The sequence below is a fragment of the Choloepus didactylus genome, chromosome 19 (genome assembly GCF_015220235.1).
Source record: "Choloepus didactylus isolate mChoDid1 chromosome 19, mChoDid1.pri, whole genome shotgun sequence".
NCBI lineage: Eukaryota > Metazoa > Chordata > Mammalia > Pilosa > Megalonychidae > Choloepus > Choloepus didactylus.
The window spans coordinates 39501268-39521670 of NC_051325.1; the positions used below are offsets into that span (position 1 = coordinate 39501268).

General features: G+C 47.2%; 1 protein-coding gene across 1 annotated transcript in view; it reads right to left on the reverse strand.

Annotated features, from left to right (window-relative positions):
• Positions 1 to 19147, reverse strand: part of LOC119515720 (fer-1-like protein 4) — a 66311-nt gene extending 47164 nt beyond the window's left edge. The window contains 20 exon segments of the mRNA XM_037811841.1: positions 8665 to 8781; positions 8854 to 8941; positions 11214 to 11314; positions 11739 to 11859; positions 11960 to 12128; positions 12300 to 12408; positions 12818 to 13173; positions 13810 to 13996; positions 14083 to 14266; positions 14424 to 14583; positions 14855 to 15083; positions 15360 to 15491; positions 15609 to 15669; positions 16196 to 16360; positions 16600 to 16641; positions 16820 to 16911; positions 18048 to 18147; positions 18239 to 18327; positions 18724 to 18779; positions 19062 to 19147. Coding sequence (XP_037667769.1) covers positions 8665 to 8781; positions 8854 to 8941; positions 11214 to 11314; positions 11739 to 11859; positions 11960 to 12128; positions 12300 to 12408; positions 12818 to 13173; positions 13810 to 13996; positions 14083 to 14266; positions 14424 to 14583; positions 14855 to 15083; positions 15360 to 15491; positions 15609 to 15669; positions 16196 to 16360; positions 16600 to 16641; positions 16820 to 16911; positions 18048 to 18147; positions 18239 to 18327; positions 18724 to 18779; positions 19062 to 19140 — 2637 coding nt within the window. The 5' untranslated portion in view covers positions 19141 to 19147.
• Between the last annotated feature and the right edge of the window lie 1256 nt (positions 19148 to 20403).

The window sequence follows — 20403 nt, forward strand, 5'->3', positions numbered from 1 at the left end:
CAGGGATAGCAATACTAATTTCAGATAAAATAGACTTTATAAGCAAAGATGTCATAAGAGACAAAGAAGGACACTATATACTAATAAAAGGAGACAATTCACCAAGAAGAAATAACAATCATAAATGTTTATGCACCCCTCAAGATGCTCTAAAGTACATGAGACAAACATTGGCAAAACTGAAGAAAGAAACAGATGTTTCTACAATAATCACGGGAGAATTCAGTACACCACTCTCTTCTATAGACAGAACAACCAGACAGAGAACCAATAAGGAATTGAGAACATAAACAACGTGAAAAACAAATTAGACTTAACAGACATACATAGAGCAATACATCCCAAGTTAACAGGATACACATTCTTCTTTAGTGCTCTGGAGCAGTGTCTCTGCTTCAGGACAGATCATATGCTGGGGAATGAAACAAACCTCGTTAAATTTTAAAAGATTGAAATTATTCAAAGCACATTCTCTGACCACAATGGAATGCAACTAGAAGTCAGTAACCATCAAATATGTGGAGGTTAAACAACACACTCATAAACAATCAGTGGGTCAAAGAAGAAATTGCAAGAGAAATTGCTAAATATCTAGAGATGAACAAAAACAAAAACACAACATATCAAAACTTATGGGTTGCAGCGAAGGTGGTGCTGAGGGGAAATTTATAGCTCTAAATGCATACATTAAAATGCAAGAAAGAGCTAAAATCAAAGAAATAATGGAACAACTAAAGAAGCTAGAGAATGATCAGCAAAATAACCCTAAAGCAAGTAGAAGAAATAGCAAGGATTAAAGCAGAAATAAATGATTGAGAAAAAAAAAAAAAACAATAGAGAGAATAAATAAAACCAAACATTGTTCTTTGGGAAGAAAACAAGGTGAAAAACCCTTAGCTAGACTGTCAAAGTCAAAAAGAGAAAAGACCCAGATAAACAAAATCATAAATGAGAGGGAGGACATTACTATGGATCCTGGATAAATTAAAAAAATCATAAGAGGATACTATGAACAACTGTATGCCAACAAACTAGACAATTTAGAGGAGATGGATAATTTCCTGGAAACACATGAACAGCCTAGACTGACCCAAGAAGAAATAGAAGACCTCAACATACCAATCACAAGTAAAGAGATCCAATCAGTCATCAAAAAGCTTCCTACAAAAAAAAGCCCAGGGTCAGATGGCTTCACAGGGGAATTTTATCAAATTTTCCAAAAAGAATTGACACCATTCCTGCTCAAACTCTTTCAAAAAAAAACTGAAGAAAAAGGAACACTACCTAACTCATTTTATGAAGCAAACAACACTCTAATACCAAAACCAGATAAAGATATGACAAGAAAGGAAAACTACAGGCTAATCTCCCTAAAGAATATAGATGAAAAAATTCTCAAGAAAATACTTCCAACCAAATCCAAAGAAACATTAAAAAAAACATACAACATGACTAAATGGAGTTCATCCCAGGCATGCAAGAGTGGTTCAACATAAGAAAATCAAATCAATGTAATACGACACATTAACAAATCGAAAGGGGAAAATCAAATGATCATCTTGATAGATACTGAAAAAACCTTTGACAAATTTCAGCATCCTTTTCTGATAAATATACTTTAAAAGGGAGGAACTGAAGGAAATTTCCTCAACATAATAGAGTGTATATGAAAAACCCACCAACCAGCATAGTACTCGATGGTGAGAGACCTTCGCCCTAAGATCAGGAATGAGACAAAGATGCCCATTGTCACTACTATTTAATTTAACATTGTGTTAGAAGTTCTAGCCAGAGCAATTTGGCAAGACAAAGAAATAAAAAGCATCCAATCAGAAACAAAGAAGTAAAACTGTCTTGATTTGCAGATGATATGATCTTACATTTGGAAAATCCTGAGAAATTGACAATACAGCTACTTGAGCTAATAAACAAATTCAACAAAGTGGCGGAATACAAGATTAATGCACAAAAGTCACTAATGTTCCTATACACTATTAATGACCTAACTGAAGAAACACTCAAGAAAAAAATTCCATTCATAATAGCAACTAAAAAAACCAAATACCTAGGATCAAACTTAACCAAGGATGTAAAAGACCTCTATACAGAAAATTTCAAAACTTTAGTAAAACAAATCAAAGAGGACCTGTTCTAGTTTGCTAATGCTGCCAGAATTCAAAACACCAGAAATGGATTGGCTTTCATAAAAGGGGGTTTATTTGGTTAAACAGTTACAGTTTTAAGGCCATAAAGTGTCCATCAACAAAGGGTACCTTCACTGGAGGATGGCCAGTGGTGTCTGGAAAACCTCTGTTAGCTGGGAAGGCATGTGGCTGGTGTCTGCTCCAAAGTTCTGATTTCAAAATGGCTTTCTCCCAGGATGTTCCTCTCTAGGCTGCAGTTCCTCAAAAATGTCACTCTTAGTTGTTCTTGGGGCATTTTTCCTCTCTTAGCTTCTCCAGAGCAAAAGTCTGCTTTCAATGGCCATCTTCAAACTGTCTTTCATCTGCGGCTCCTCTCTCAGCTCCTGTGTGTTCTTCAAAGTGTCCTTCTTGGCTGTAGCAAGCTCACCCCTTCTGTTTGAGCTTATATAGTGCTCCAGTGAACTAATCAAGGCCCATACTGTAAGGGCGAGGCCACACCTCCATGGAAATTATTGAATGAAAGATCCTACCCACAGTTGAGTGATCACATCTCCACAGACACATCCAATCAAAAGTCTCCAACCCAATCAACACCAATACATTTCCTGCCCACACAAGACTGCATCAAAGAAAATGGAATTTTGGGGGACATAATACATTCAAACCAGCACAGGACCCAACAGGTGGAAAGATATTCTGTGTTCATGCATAAGAAGGCTAAATATTGTTAAGATGTCAATCCTACCCAAACTGATCTACAGATTCAATGAAGTTACAATCTAAATTCCAATGACCTACTTTGTACACTTGGAAAAACTAGTTATCAAATTTATTTGGAAGGGAAAGGGACCCCAAATTGCTAAAAAACATTCTAAAAAAGAATGAAATAGGAAGACTTACACTTCCTGGCTTTGAAGCCTGCTAAAAAGCCACAGTAGTCAAAATAGCATTCTTTTGGCACAAAGATAGACATATTGATCAATGGAATTGAATCGAGAGTTCAGAAATAGATCCCCAGATCTATGGTCAACTGATCTTTGATAAGGCCCCAAAATCTACTGAACTGGGACAGAACAGTCTCTTCAACAAATGGGGCTGGGAGAACTGGATATCCATATCCAAAAGAATGAAAGAGGACCCCTACCTCACACCCTATACAAATATTAACTCAAAGTCAATCAAAGACCTTGTTCTAGTTTGCTAATGCTGCCAGAATGCAAAACACCAGAAATGGACTGGCTTTTACAAAGGGGGGTTATTTGGTTACACAGTTACAGTCTTAAGGCCATAAAGTGTCCAAGGTAACACATCAGCAATCGGGTACCTTCACTGGAGGATGGCCAATGGTGTCTGGAAGGCATGTGGCTGGTGTCTGCTCCAAAGTTCTGGTTTCAAAATGGCTTTCTCTCAGGAGATTCCTCTTTAGGCTGTAGTTCCTCAAAAATGTCACTCTTAGTTGCACTTGGGATATTTGTCCTCTCTTAGCTTCTCTGGAGCAAGAGTCTGCTTTCAACGGCTGTCTTCAAACTGTCTTTCATCTGCAGCTCCTGTGCTTTCTTCAAAGTGTCCCTCTTGGCTGTAGCTCCTCTTCAAAATGTTGCTCACAGCTGCACTGAGTTCCTTCTGCTTATCAGATCATTTATATGGCTCCACTGATCAAGGCCCACCCTGAATGGGTGCCGGGGCCATGCCTCCATGGAAATTATCTCATCAGAGTTATCACCCACAGCTGGGTGAGGCGTGTCTCCAAAGAAACACTCAAAGAATTACAATCTAATCAACACTGATAACATCTGCCCACACAAGATTACATCAAAAATAATGGCATTTGGGGGGACATAATACATTCAAATTGGCACAGACCTCAATATGAGACAGTACCATAAAACTCCTAGAAGATAATGTAGGGAAATGTCTTCAAGACCTAGTAACGGGAGGTAGCTTCTTAGACCTTACACCCAAAGCACAAGCAACAAAAGAAAAAATAGATAAATGGAAACTCCTCAAAATCAAGTTTCTGTACCTCAAAGGAATTTGTCAAAAAGGTGAAGAGGCAAATAACACAATGGGAGAAAGTATCTGGAAACCATATATCTGATAAGAGACTGATATCTTGCATGTATAAAGAAATCCTTCAACTCAATAACAATAGTACAAACAGCCCAATTATAAAATGGGCAAGAGATATGGAAAGAAATTTCTTTGAAGAGGAAATACAAATGGCTAAAAAACACATGAAAAAAATGTTCATATTCACTAGCTATTAGGGAAATGCAAATCAAAACCACAATGAGATATCATCTCACACCAATAAGAATGGCTGCCATTAAACAAATAGGAAACTACAAATGCTGGAGAGGATGTGGAGAAATTAAAACACTTATTTATTGCTGGTAGGACCATATAATGGTACAGCCACTGTGAAAGACAGTTTGGCGTTTCCTCAGAAAACTATATATTGAGTTACCCTATGATCCAGCAATTTCACTTCTTGGTATATACCCAGAAGATCTGAAAGCAGTGACAATGACAGACATTTGCATACTGATGTTCACAGCGGCACTGTTCACAATTGCCAAGAGATGGAAACAATCCAAATGTCCTTCAACAGACGAGTGGATAAACAAAATGTGGTACACACACACACACACACACACACACACACAATGAAATATTATGCCCCAGTAAGAAGGAACAAGATCCTAAAACATATGACAACATCGATGAATCTTGAAGACATAATGCTGAGTGAAATAAGCCCGACACAAAAGGAGAGATATCGTATGTAACCACTAATGTGAACTCCGTGAACAATGTAAAATAATTGTCTTGTAATGTAGAATATAGGGGACCTAGAGATAGACAGAAGCTAGTGAAGGAGGAATGATAATCCAATATGTACAGATATGATAATGAGGATGAACTCAATGGTATTGGAATGGACAGGTGTGATGATGGTGCATTAACAGTATTATAAGAATTAGTGCCACATTGAAGGTGAACATGTTAGAAAGTGGTTGTTTAAAGGCATATAACCCACAGAGTAACACTACAAACATAAACAAGTGTTAGCTTGATATAAGGTATGACACTGGTACAAAGAGTGTGGTATATGGAAAAACTACCCATCACATATTATAGACTATATTTAATAGGAATATCTTACCAGCACTACACTAATGCTAGGGATAAACAATTAGGGGCTGATAAGAGCTCTTGGATGTTTTATGTTATGATAATTGTTTAAGATTGAGGGTGATGATTGTACAACTAAGTGAAGATAATGTGAGAAACTGTTTATCTTGGGACAAAATATAATGTTATGTGAAATTAGAAACCCATTACTTAATAAACCAGGTCCTTGATCTCAAGGCTTGCTCTTGTAAAACTTAGGGCTGTAAATGGGAAGCTAAGCCTTTCTATAATTATGCCTAAGAGGCACCACCAGAGAACCTCTTTTGTTGCTCAGATATGGCCTTTCTCTCTTTAAGTCCAACTTGCCAAATAAATTCATTAACCTCCCCCCACGAGGAACATCACTCCCAGGGGAATTAATCTCCCTGGTGACATGGGACATGACTCCCAGGAATGAGCCTGGCCTGAGCAGCAAGGGACTGAAAATGCCTATTTGACTAAAAGCGGGGAAAAAGATAACAAAATAATGTTACAGTGGCTAAAAGATCCCAAATAGAGTCAAGAGGTGGAGCTCTGGGATGTTTTATGTTATGATAATTGTTTAAGATTGAGAGTGATGATGATTGTACAACTAAGTGAAGATAATGTGAGAAACTGATCATTTATCTTGGGACAGAACATATGTTATGTGAAATTAGAAACCCTTTACTTAATAAACCAGGCCCTTGATCTTGAGGCTTGCTCTTGTAAAACTTAGGGTTGTAAATGGGAAGCTAAGCCTTCCTATAATTATGCCTAAGAGGCACCTCCAGAGAACCTCTTTTGTTGCTCAGATGTGGCCTTTCTCCCTCCAAATCCAACGTGGCAAATAAATTCATTAACCTCCCCTCACGAGGGACATCACTCCCAGGGGAATTAGTCTCTCTGGTAACATGGGACATGACTCCCAGGAATGAGCCTGGCCCAGGCAGCGAGGGACTGAAAATGCCTATTTGACTAAAAGGGGAGAAAAAGATAACAAAATAAGGTCGCAGTGGCTAAAAGATCCCAAATAGAGTCAAGAGGCTATCCTAGAGGTTTCTTTTATGCAAGCTCCAGCTAAACATCCCAAATGGCCACAGTATGCCATACCCTTACCAAAAGTAGTCCTGAAATACATAGGTCCCTATATGAGACTCTATAAAAGATTCACTCACTAAGTTTTCTCTCAGAAACTTAAATCCACCAGAGTGTTCCTAAGCCAGACAAGTCCTAAAACCCTCCCAAAGGCAACAGCCTCTTAAAGATCAACTATCAGAAGCAGTCCCCTTCCCCATACTGTCAACATCCCCTTTCAATATGAATAAGTTAGTGTGGTTACTGCCTAGACACCCTTGTAGATCGAGAAAGTGATTAAATGAGAAGAAGGGTAGCAACAGACAAGATAGGATTTAATAAAGGATTATGAATACTCGAACTTTATATAAATACAGAAGGAAATAACTGAAATGGTGGAACTGTAACCCATAACATTCTTTGAAATTTGCTCTATAGCTATTTGTTGAATTGTGCTTTGAGTTTTCACCTTTCTGTATATATATTTCACAATAAGGAAAGAACTGAAACTGTGGAACTGTAATCCATAACATTTTTTGAAATTACGTATATAACTGCTAGTTGAGCTGTACTTTCAAAGTTAATACCTTTCTGTATATATATTTTACAATAATGGAAATAACTGAAATTGTTGAACTGTAATCCATAACATTCTTTGAAATTTGCTAACCACTTGTTAAATTATACTTTGAAAGTCATCAGGTATGTATATATGTTAACATTCACAACAAAAAACGCCTAAAAAGTTATTTGATACGGTTTCAGAATCCACATTGAAACTAACCTTTAAGAAACTATCACTTGTGCAATTTTGGTATAGTACCAAGAAGAATATCTCCAAATATCCAGAATTATCTGAAAGGATTATCAAAGTACTTTTCCTATCTGTGTGAGGCCGGATTTTCCTTACAATTTCAATCAAAACAACGTATCACAACAGACTGAATGCAGAAGCAAATGTAAGAATCCAACTGACTTCTAATAAGTCAGACATTTGCAAAAAGGTAAAACAATGCCACTTTTCTCACCAAATTGTTTTTGTTTCAGGGAATATCATTATTTTTCACTAAAATACATTATTTATGTTAACATGTAATGAGTTTATTATTGCTATTTTAAATGCATTAATAAATATACTTTTTAAATTTCTCAGTCTTAATTTATAAAATTGTAAATATCAAGAGATATTACCTGCATAAACAAAAGCTCTTTGAGGTCCTGAAACCAAGTTTAAGAACAATACCCTAGAAAAACTTGCACTTGTGCACCAGGATATGTACAAAAATGGGCTTGGAAGCATTGTTTCTAATCACTACCCATTGGGAACAACCCCCACATTCATCAATAATAAAGTATAGCATATCCAAACAGTAGAATATTATACAGCAATGAAAATGGACAAAATATGGCTACATGCAATACAAATAAATCTCACAATACAAAATACAATACAAAAGAGTCTAAACAGTACTATATAAAATAGCAAAATTAAACTATATTATTTCAGGATATATATTTAAGTCATAACATATTTTTAAACAGTTGATAAAAGGAGGTTTTCATTATAGATAAAACAAATTTGTACTAAAATTAAATATAATGTCTCTATCCTGTCTCCCTTTCCAACCCTGTCTTCCAGCTGCCCATACCCCCATGCTCTGTGCCATTGCACATTCTTTCACATTTGCCAAAAGCTAAACTTACCCTTCAAGGCCCACAACCAATATCCAATTCCTCACCATTTGACCATGAGGACATACCAGCCCCAGCAGTGAAAACATCCTGTGGCTTTGAGGACTGAGCTTCTGAGTCAAGCAAAGCTTTGCATTCCAGCTGTGCCATGTACCAGCTGCAACATCATGGGCCAGTCACTTTCCCTCTCTAAGCCTTAGTTTCTACACCTGTCTAGTGGGGTAACCTCTTCCCAGGGTTGTTGGGAGGATCACACAAAACAGCATATGCTGATGCTTAGAAGAGGAGGTTCTCCAAAAATGAAAAGTCCTCTCACCCTTCATCATGCTCAGAGCCCAGAGGGAGGTCAAGCCCAATCTTATTCCAGAGAATCCGCATGTTTCCTAGACCCCCTGCCAGGCCCTGGGACCCTTACCCTTACCCTTAGCTGCTCCAAAAGGAGTTTGGTCCTGTGCCCACAGCAGTGGTTCCCATGGCCCTGGTATGACTCCACAGGACAAATATTAGGCCACCCCTACCCAGAGGTTTCTGGAATGGCTCAAAAGCTTAAGGAAAAGGGTATTCAGGGGTGGGGAAAGGAGCGGGGAGTACACATTACCTCCTGGGACAGGAAGCACAGTTTTGCTAGGAGCTTCTTGGTCAATGCTACCTTCTCCTGCACGTTGCCCCGCCTCAGGCCCCGCAGAAGCCGCAGTCCTTGCTTTGCCAACAAGCTCTAGAAGGGCAGGAAGGGAGCCTAAGTGGAAGGCCCCAGCTGGGTCCCCCGATCCCTTCCCCTGGACCATACCAGGCTATGCACCAGCAGCTTCCCTCGGCAGCGATCCAGGGCATTAGGTCGGGTCATAGTCCTGCGCTCAGCCCCGCGGCAAAACTGTCTGCGATGAGCAGGGGTGTGCTTAGCAGGTGGAGGTCAAAGGAGAGAACACTAACCCTCAAGGGCCACTTCCCTCAGAGCAGGCCTCCCATGCCCAGGTGTTCTTTCATTCCCAAATTCATCTAGGCCAGCCTCAACGATGAGCTGAGCCCCAGAACCCATTAGTATTCAACTATCTACTACTGTGGCTACTCAAAGTGTGAGCCACAGATCAGCAGCATTGGTATCACCTGGGTGCTTCTTAGAACAGCAGAATCTCAGATCCCACCTCAGACATTCAGCATCAGAATCTGTGCATTTATACCCAGAGTGATTTATATACACAATTAAAGTCTGAGATGGGCGGTATTCAACATCTCCATCAGGTTTATTAAAAGATAACTCAAACACTGCAATGGGAAATTTTATGTTGTATATATGTTAACACAATTAAAAAAAAAGGGGAAAGAAGGTGTGGTCAACTGGACCAACTGCCACTGAGAGGCTGAGTAAGATGGGGGCCTCCTACTGTCTCATGGCCTCTCCTTTGCTGACTCTTCTTCCCCTACCTGTAAAGGCTGCAGCTCTCCAGGTGCTCAGATTTCTCTTTTGTCTGCTCCCTAGATAATCCAGCCCTACCTTTGTGTTGAGAGCTCCAAAATTTACGTTTTCAGTGTAGTATTCTAGATTTCTCTGTTAACATACCCCAAACTAACCTCCTGATATTCCCCATCTGTTCCCATTAGACCTCTTCTTTTTTTTTTCAATATATCTCAGTAAATAACATTATCTACATGGTTATACAAATCAAGATCTTTGGAGTCATTCATGATTCTTCTTTGTACTTTTCCTTATCCTCCACACCTAGCCATAAGTCCTGAGGTATCACCTCCAAACTTCAGAAATGCTCTTGAACCCATCTACTTCTCTCCATCTTCACTGCAACCAACCTAGATTCAAGTTATCATCTCTCACCTGGATTATGACAATTAGCCTCTTTATCACTCTCCCTGCTTCCTCTTTTACACCACCCTTTCCCTGACTGATCCTTTTTTAGGACAAGGTGGAGTATGTCCCTCCTCTTTTCAAAACCTTCAGTGACTCCCCATTTCATGCAAAGAATCTAAGGTCATTACAATAGCCTGCCGGGCTCCCATATGCTCTGCCTCTCCCACTGGCACCCACTCCTCCTCTCACCCTCCAACCTCATTTACTCTCTTGTTCACTCTGCTCCCATCACACTAGTTCCTTGCTCTTCCTCAAGCAGTGGGCATGCTTTCACCTAAGACCTGTGCACCCCCATCCCCCCTGTCGGAATGCTCTTGCAGATATGCCTTGCTCCGTCATCTTCTTGATGTCACCTTCATAGTGAGGCCTTCTCTCATTGACCTTTCTAGAATTGCAGCACCTCTTTCAAACACATTCTTGTTTTATTTTCCTCCTTAAAACTTAGCTTTATCCTACTTCTTATATTTCTGTATCATTGTTTACACATTTATATCTGTGTCTACACACACACACCAGAATGTAAGCTTCAGGAATTTTTGTAGGCAGGAATGCTTTATCACTACTATTCCCTGTGCCTAGAACAGTGCCTGGATAACAAGTGCCATAAATATTTCTTGAATAAATAGATAAATAACTCTTTTGAGTAGAGAATCAGAAAAATACTGAAGTACCTGGGGCAAGATATAGAATTCAGGGCAGTGAAGGTCAAAGAAGGAAGCAACTAGAACATGTTTATGTGCTTAAGGTAATGACCTGGGAACTAGGGACCAGCTGATGATACAGGAGAGAAAGTGGACAACTGCAGAGCTAATTCCTCCAGTAGGTAAAAGGGGATGAAATTAAGATCACAGCTGCAGCTACCTGAGCAGGGTCCCTTCCTCCAGGAAGGAAGGAGAACAGATGGATGCAATTGCTGTCACGGTGGCAGACTGGCTGAAGAAAAAGGGAAGATTCTACTTTCTCTGAGAGAGAAAGTCATTAGCTGGAACAAATGTAGAGAACAGGAGGGGAGGTTCCAGGAGAGAGAAAAAGGCCTAAGCCTCTAGGAGTGTGGGAAAGGCAACAGAGGCACCCAAGGATTTGAGGGTGCCCTCAACTCCCAATAATCTCCACCAGCATCTCCATACTGCTCTCTTGATACGGACAATCAACTCTCAGTCTTCTGCAAAATGCTGAGTAAGCGCGGCTTCACGTCGCTCTTGGATGTATGGTGCCTCCCGAGTCTCCCTCACCCTGGAGTTGACTGGGGTGAGTAGGTCTCTGGGTGACAAGAGGACTCAGCTCACCTGCTCCCCGCCACCAGCTCTTCCAGCGCCTGCTTGAGACGCGCGCAGGCGCCGGGTCCTGGCCTGCGCTGCAGCATTTCAACCTCCTGCAGTCCCTGGTCCTGGGCAACCAGGAGAGAGGTGAGTCTTAAATCCCACGCGGGCTTCCTTCAGACCACGATCCCCCTGGAGACTCGCCTCTCACCCCCGCACCTCAGGGCCCCTCCCTTTTTTGGCTTTAGCTTGTTTGGGGTTGTTTTTGGCTTTAGCTTTTCCAGTCCTTTCTGGCTCCATCCAGAGTTCGACCCCAGGTAGCTCTAGCCCACCTCCTCTGTCCCGCTCCCCCCGAGGCCTCCTGTTAGCCCACAAGCTGTGCTCTTTGGCCTCCGCCTCTGGCCTAGTACCAACCAGATGCTGGCTCCCTGGTGCCCCGCCCATTGGCCCCGCCCCTGAGCTCCCATCAAAGGCCGTGGGCTCCCAGGCGTCCCCTTAACCCGCCCTTTATCGCCCCGCCTCTCGCCCTGCGGGCCTCCGCCCAGCCCTCACCAGCCTGTCCGCCACTTTGCGCACGCAATTGCTGCTCCGCAGACGCCACGTGTGATCCTCCCAGAGGCTCCACACGCGCACACACGGCTTGCGGTGACGCAGGGGCAAGCAGAAGTACGGCCTGGTCCGGAAGAAGCCGAGCAGGGGTGACGAGAGACAGTGCTGCGTCCCTAGCCCCGGAACATCCCAAAGCCCTCCTCCCAGCCACCAGGAGCACTCACACGCTGCCATCCATGGGCTCCGGCCGCTGAGCAGGGATCCCCAACTCCTCCTCCGGCCCGGCCCCCGCGTCGGACTCCAGCAGAGGCTGCGCCTCGGCCGCTGCGCCCTCCGCTCCCTCCCCGGCCCTGGGCCCTCGGTCCAATGGCTCCTCCCGGCGACCCGCGCGACCTGCCCAGAGCAGCAAGAGTCAGCAGACGCCAGACCGAGCGCCTGATCCCTCCCTTAACTTCCTTTGCCTCAAGAGAAGTCAGAACCCAACCCTTACTGAGAAGTATAAGTCCGAAACAGAGTGACCACCCTTACAGCCATGACCCTCGGGGGTTTGGCTGAGCCACACACCGATGGAGATCTCGAAGCTGATGGGCTGGGAGACCACGCCGGGGTCAATCATGGTGGCCTCGAACAGCACACCGAAGAGCAGGAAATCTTCACAGGGGGCCAGGGCATTCTGAGGAAGGCGGGTCAGGGCTGGAGTCAGCCCTCACCCGCCTCGGGAGCAACCCAGACTACCATCGGCTGCAATGCCCACAGAAAGAATTTGCAGTCAGGGCTTTGAGGAGTCACTGCAGATATCCTACCTTCCTCTCTGCTTCTTGCAGCCTCAACCCACTGGATCCAAGCCCTTGTCCAGTCTAGCCCACGTCTGGTTGGTCAGGCCACCCACACGTGTGCACGTACATGGGCACACACACTGCAGTCTTTACCAAGGCTCCAAAATTGAGACACCCCTCCCTCCCCCCAAACACACCCATGGTTTTTAATGCCTGAGAACCAGTTATCCCCTCCAGAGGAAGTTGCTCTTTGAGATAGGTGTGCAAGCTGAGAGCCCTGCCCCTTTGCTAGGCCCCAGCCCCCACCTCTGGCAGCGGCAGCAACTCCTCCACCTCCACCTCCATGGCACTAGGAATCTCAGGCCCCTCGGCACTGGAGCTGGCGTCCTGGTGCTGCGGGAGCCCCGTCGGCGCACGGCCCCGCCTTGCTTTCTTCTTCCCTGTGAGCCGCGACAATCTGGAACCCTGTGGAGCCTGAGGAGGCTCGGATTCCGCTCTCCCTTCGAACACCTCCGTAGACACAGCCACCAGCAGGCGGCCGCGGAACCAAATGCCTTGGCCAAGGCCTTCATTGAGACTTTGAAGACCATCCCGGAGCCCCCCGCTAGGGGGCGAGCCATAGAGGGGCACCCAGGCCGGGCCGAAGGTGGGGTTAAACCCCGCTGTAGGGGCAAGAACAGTGTTTTGGGAGGGAGCATGGGGCAGGTGGGTGTTAGGTCATTCTATGCACCACAATCATCTCCTCCAAGTCCTGAGGTGGGGTGGAATTGGGCCTCGGCCTCTCTGGGGGGCTGGGGGGGGGGCGGAGTTTGCCAACCGCTGTGAAAAGACAGCTGTGGACCGCAGCCAGCCCAGTTCTCAAAGACGCGGTAGGGAGATGGAGCTGGGGTTAGGGCAGAACCGGAGCCCTGGAGATGGGGTCAGGATTGGGGCGGAGCCGAGAAGGGGCTGAGGTGAAGAGATAGGTGAGCGAGGCTTGGTTCCGTGTGTGGTAAATCTGTGGGAAGGACTCAGCTGGAGTATTACTGGATATGCGGCTGGGGTCGGGATTTTGCCAATGGAGCCAAACCGAAGACTGGTGAGGCCCCGAAAGGCGGGACCGGCTTGGAGCACAGTGTTTTATAGGGTGGATGGGGCTTAGCTAAGGCGGAGCTGGGTTGGGAGGATGGAGTTTGCGGTCAGGGGTAGAACCTAAGGCGAGGTTGGCGCTCTGAAGGGCAGAGGCGAGTTGAGGCGGAGTTTGCCGCAGGGGTCAGGGCCTAGGCAGGGGGCATCCCGCGCAGGTCTGGTGCGCTCACCAGCGCGGCCCGGGTGCGAAATCTGCCTCAGGTCCAGTACGAGCGTGGCGAGGGTCACGTCGACCAGGGGAGCGTCATCCCGCAGCTGCAGACGGAGGCCGCGCGTCAGCGGCGGGAAGAGCTCCATGAAGCTCAGCTGCTCGTTCCACTCCGGCGCAGCCGCCTCAACGCGCACCGACGTCTCGCCCTGCGGACATCAGAGACGACAGGCAGAGAGGAGTCAGCGCAAGAGCAGGGTCCGAGCCACGCGGAGTGAGGAAGGGAGGGGCTTACCTGCTGTCCCAGGAAAGACACCCGCACATAGGGGTCCAGGAGGACAGGCTGGTCTTGCAGAGCGCGGGCCAGGCTGCCCAGCAGTCCCGGGCGCAGTGTGGGAAGGCCCTCCGCGCGATACACGCGCACGCGGAGCCGCGCCCACGGCCTCACAGCCGGCACCCCGCGCGGCAGGAGCAGGTTCCTGTTCCAAGCGCAGAGCTGAGCTCGGAGAGGTCGGAGGTTTGGCCCCGCCCACTCGCACGTCGAGGCCACGCCCCCACGTGCAACTCTAACGGGTCCTCGAGACTTTGCTGGCCACTGCGGGTCCCATTCTCCCTCCCCACCTCACCCCAGCTCACTTCTCAATGTCCGAACTGTGCCCGGGGTCCGGGGGTGGCAACGGAGGGGGCAGGTCCCCTCGCGCCTTCACTGACAAGGTGACCTTGACGAAACCCTTTGTCCCGGCACGGATATCCCGGGGGTCGTGCAGCGGAGCCCATTTCTGGAAGAAGTAGCCGTCTGTGGGCAGAGGGGCGGGACCAGAGGTCAGCGCAGACAGGTAGGATGCATTTAGACGTCGCGGCGCCTTATTCGGAGGGGCGGCCAATGGCCGGTATTGCTTTCCGGCTCAGCATAGAGGATCGCTGCGCAAAAAGGTCAGCCTTCGGGGGTTGGTTGATTACTCCCTCAGAAGTTAGTGTATAGGGGTCCGTGAGGGGTCAATGTCCAGAGGATCAGTTTCCGGGTTCTTGTCCGTGCAAATGAGTCTCGAGAGGGGAGGGTTCGGTACCTGGCTGGTCGAGGACTATGCCCAGGTCCATCCTGAAGGTGCCTATCCGGGTGGCCATAAAGGGGAGGGTCTGCGAATGGAAAGCCTGGAGGGAAGTGGTATTCGTTCTAGAACTGCAGCACTACCCCCTTCTCTTTCGGAAACCTCCCACCTCCAGCCCCCTCACCGTGATCTCCAGCAGCAAGTCTTGGAGGCGATCCCGGGTCTCAAGAAATTCGAACAGGAAGTACTGGGTTGAGGCGGGAAGCAAGAGAGTGAGAGAAGGTTATATGTGACGAGTTCACGCCGATCTACCCTGCCCTTTGCAAAGCGAACCACCATTCTCCCGGATGGCACCTCTTTGCTTCCTTTCCCTGGATAATCCCGGGCCATCCACAGGCTCCTTCTCTTGGCCCCAGGCCAGCCCCTTGCCGCGCGTCCCCTAGGCCACGCCCCCTACGGGGTTGTTCCCATCCTAGGTCCCGCCTAATCTCTAAAGCCCACGGTCTTTCTTGGCAGTACACACCTCGTTGTAGAACGGACAATTGGTCCCGCGCTGCGTGGCGGTCACTCGACGTTGCTCCCCGACGCGCACGGCCACATAGGGGTTAATGTTGACTCCCACCAGCTTCTGGGCCTCGAGCACCGTGACCCCCACCTGCAGGGAGCAGAAGGAGAAGGAAAGGAAGCCAAGCCTGGCCTGATAGCGGAGAGGAAGGTGTGTGGAGGTCGGGTGGTACTCCCCGAGGGTTAGGGCCTGGAGGGAGAGTGGTACCTGGAAGTCCTGGATTCTGGACACCTGGAAAAGGTCCCCACGGGACAGGCCCCGGGCTCTGCTGCGGGGAGGATTGAGGTCAGTTCCTCTTGACACACTCTTACACTCTTTTTCTTAGCGCCCCCCTCCCATGCTCGTTGCTGGGGGTGTGATCTCCTTCTCCCTCTGAATCTTTGGATTCTGAGTCCTTAGGATTTTGTCTTGCCTCCTTCCCCATCCTACACCCAATTTGACTCATTTCTAGAGCCCTGAAGCTATTCAACACATATCATTCATTTAACAAATATTTATTGAACCTTCCATGTGCCAGAACTGTTCTAGGCACTTCAGACACTATAGTGAGCAAAATACACAAAATTCCTTCCTCTCATGAAGCTTTCATTACCCACCTGGGCTCCAGGAGCTGTGTGACACTGTGGCAGTGTCTGTGCCTATGGGTGAGTACCCTTGACCTCTGGCTATCCACTCTTCACCCATACCCTGGGACCATGTGTTTGTGAGCATGGATGGGGGTGGGTCTGCATGTGAGGGAGTGAGACTGACTCGCTGGTAGGGAATGGGAGCAGGTGTGCAGCAGGTAAACTTACCTCTTGAGGGGGCTGAACACGACACCAGAAAGCTCCTCATCAGGCTCATCCTCCAGTTCTAGCTCCAGGTCCAGCTCGTTCTCCTCCTCATCCTGCTGACCTAGGCCTCCAGCTAGCCTGCGGCCCAAAGCCACTGCCCGCCGCTCCAGCCGGGCCTCCCCAGGACTGATAGGAAAGGCCTTCAAGGGACATGTCTGAGCCCTATTACCCACCTCTAAGTACTCCCTGACTTTCCTGACCCTAGGACTGCCCCTGATCCTGGGACTGAAACTAAAATTGACCACTTGGCCCTGGAACCAACCCCTCGATTCTAGAACTGGCCCCTGACCCTTGGACTAAACCCAGCACTGGCTCCTGATCCCAAGACTAACTCCGTTGGCCCCAGGTCATCCCCACACACTTACTCCAACTCCTGGAAGCCTACATTGGGGATGATCAGCTCTGAGCTGGAAGGAAGAAAAATGAGAGGTGTGAGAGGGCCAGGCCTCCTATAAAACTGCAACCTAGTCAGCAAGGGTCCGGGGGTCACCGTATCCAGCAAATCCAGAGTGAAATTGGGTACCACTCCTCCCTCCCCAGGGCCTTCCTGGGCTGGGGCCTTGCTTAAATTGGTAAGTGGGTTACCTGTCCTGGGTGGGTGACCCAAAGTCCTCCTCTGCCCAGGTCCCAGTTGCCCCCTCTGGGGGCTGGTACCTCAGGTCGAGCTCCACCTGGATCTGAAACAGATACACAGTGTCCCCTAGGACCCCTAGAACTGCCCTTGGGCTAAAAGAGGCCCAAGGAAAATACCTTTTGCTCTTTATGTAAATAGAGACTCTCCTGACCCACATCTGTTGTGACTTGTGGTTCTTTTCTGATCATTCATAATATTGACTACCCACAATCTATCAAAAACTTAATATGTGTAAGTTACCTGTTGAGGGGGCTGAACATGGCACCTAAATTCCCTCATTGCTCTTGGAAACTCCTTACTGTTGCCTCCACAGCTCTGCATGTTCTGGCCCCTGCCCACCTTTTCAGCCCCATCTCATACCAGGTTCTGCTCCTGCTCTGCACCCCAGTTATCTCACACGGGGCACTGGCTTTTGCATATACCTGTCCTTCTGCCCCACCCACTTAGTTAACTCCTATCATCCTTTAGTTCCCAGTTCAAGCACCTCTTCACCAGGAAACCTTTTCTGACTCATTAATAGGTCATATCCCCTTGTTATACTCTCTCAGTCCCCATCAGCTTTTCTGTAGCACGTCAGTTGCAATTTTACATTTATGTGTTTAATGTTTGTCTTCCTTTTTAGATAGAGAGCCCCAAAAGGGCAAATCTTTATCTGGGTTTCCTCACCACTAAATCCTCATTGCTCCACCCAGCACTTGGCTTATCGTAAGGGCTCAATAAGTAACAACAGACTGGATGAATAAAAGGATGACTCCATATTTTGTAGTGGAGGAAACAGCTTGGGGAAGCTAAATAATTTGCTCTCACAGCTGGGAAGTGGCATATCAGGATTCTAACCCAAGTCCATTTCCATGCTATTCTGACCCTCCATAGAAAACCAGGAAAACCTATCAGGTTCATCTTTGTCTCATACAATAATTGAGCTTGGTGCAGAGTCTGGGAGAATCTTAGAGCCTCTTATCTCCCCCACTGCCACTCCTCTGGCCCTCAGAACTCAGCCTGGTTCTTGGCCCATGTGGGACTTAGGCAAGGGGGTAGAATGAAAGGAGCCCTGGCTGGGGTGCCTTGTTACCTCTCCCATCTGGGTTTTGGGTTTTCTCCTCTGAGAACTGGAACCCTCTATCTAGGGAGATTCTCTTTAAACTTGGGGGTGGCAGGCTGGGAACTGGTGGTACCCACCTGAGATTCTTGCAGGTTTTCATCCACTAGGGCCTCCCGCAGCACCAAATGCCCAGTGCTCTGTAGCTGCTGCAGGGAGATCACCAGGGTCCCCAGAGGCCTGGGGGAGTGACATAGAGCAGGAGAGTGACCCAGGGGAATGGCACCAAGCCACCCCCACTGGCATCCCCCACTCCCCCAGTATTACTCACCTGGGGCTGAACACACGACTGCAGTTGACTACCTGCACAGACAAACACTCCCCAGCTAGTGGAGCCCCATAGTGTGGCCAACGAAATAGCTGGGGATAGGAGAAAACATGTGACACCCAATGCTGGGTTGACACTGACCTCCAATCCAGAGCCTACTCCCAACCCCAAAACATGGGCCAACCTTCCAAACTTGGAGCTAACTTGAGACTGACCACCCAAATCTGGAATTGATCCCCCACATAGGGTTGACTCCACACTAGGGCTGATCTGGGGCTAACTAACCACCAACCAAGAACTAATTCCCCCAGTCTTGGGACTGACTTGTCCCAAACTGGATCTGATCTCTCGAGCCTGAGACTGATCTCACTTCTGAGATTGCACCTCCCAAAACCCACCTGAAACCCAAGCCTGAGCTCCCAACCCCAAGATGAACTTGGATGGGGGACAGACCAGCTTTTCCCCATCCAGGAACCAACCGCACTGACCTCACCGATATCTGCTTCTTGACCACAATGAATTCTCCTTGTTTTCTGGGTAAAACCTGCTCAGAACTGAAACTAGTCATTAATCAGCTCTTTCCCACAATAAACAGATAATGCACCCCTCCTTCTTTGTACCTGGTTCCAGTCTCCCTGGATTCACACTCAAAGAAACGTCATGGTAGAAGATGGGGAGGGAAGGGGGCAGAGGGATGGAGATATTTGACTTGGGTAGAAAGGGAACAGGCTTAAGAGATGGTCAGGGACTGGGTTGGGGGCCTAGGGAATGGAGAAACAAGAGCCCCCAATTCTAAAAATCCTTAGAATACCCCTGCAGGCCTCACCCCGAAAGCTGAGCTTCACTTGTCGGTCGTGGGTGCCTGGGAGTCCTGTCAACCGCCGCACACACACAGTCAGAGCCATGGTCTCAGTGCCACTGGCTCTCTCTCTGCCTGCCTGCCTTCCTGACCACCTGCCCACCCACTGGAATCGCCTCTGACTCATTGGACTCACCCAGCAGGTTAAGCAATCCCTGCCCTTTAATCAAACACACAGGCAGTAGGCCTGGGGGTCATGAGTATGGAGAGAGTGGGAGGACTGACAGATAGGGGTAAGGTCATTGCCGTCAGCTCAGTACTCCCTGCCTGCACCAGCTGCAAGCTGACAGGACTGCTTCAGCCACTCTCACATCTTTGTGGGGTGGGAGCTGGGATGGGGTGAGGAAGGAGGGAAGAGGAGAGGACAAGACCCTAGTCTGGCCTCTGATAGCCTCTGAAGCTTTAAGGGTATGGACTTCATGTTGTTCCTTGTTCATCTCTCGGTCGCCAGTACATGTGGTAGGTTTTGAGACATTCAGCCTCAAAACATTGGTTGAGTAAATGGGTGGATTAGCAAATGAATCCCTTAACCCACAGCATTAGTGCAATAGGCATTCAACACATTTACTAAGAGTGAATTAGTGATTGAATGTGTGTCCCCAACCTGCACATAGTAGGTATTCTATACACTTCTTGAGGCCAGAGGTCCTTAATTTGGTGTACTAGGACCTTAGAGGAACCGTAGAGGGACTTGAGGGAGTCTTCAAACCCTTGAAATTCTCTGCAAAATACTGAGCCTGTGTGCATTTTACTAGACATAGGCCTCCTAACTTAGGTTAATAATCTTTTACCAGATGTGTATTACTTTTGTTGAATGAAGAAATGAACATATCCCCCAGTCTGAACCCATAATAGATCACAGTTATTATGTGTTAAGTACATTTAATAGCCATCTACTTAATCACTGGGGAGCTCAGAGAAGTTTTAGAGGGACTTCCTGGAGAAGGGAGTGTTTAAAATGGGCTTTGAGGACAGGACTTGAGAGCAGGCAGTGGGGAGGAATGCAGGGTGTGTTCTGGGACCTGTGATTTGTTGTTTGGCCTGACTATGAGGAATGTATCAGGGCATAGCCGCAGATAAGATTAGACAGAGTCACAGGAGCTGAGTCTTGCTGTGTGGCCTCAAGCCAGACTTGGTCCGGGCTTGTTTTTCAGTTTCTCCAGCTCACACATGGGATTGGAAATCCTGGTCTGCCTATTTCCCAGTTGTTGGGGGCTCCAAAACACCTGGCAAGAGCAACAGGTTGTTCTGTTTCTAAGGAAGGTCCAGCTTAGACCCCCAGGCCCTCAGATCCTGTAGAGAGAGCTTC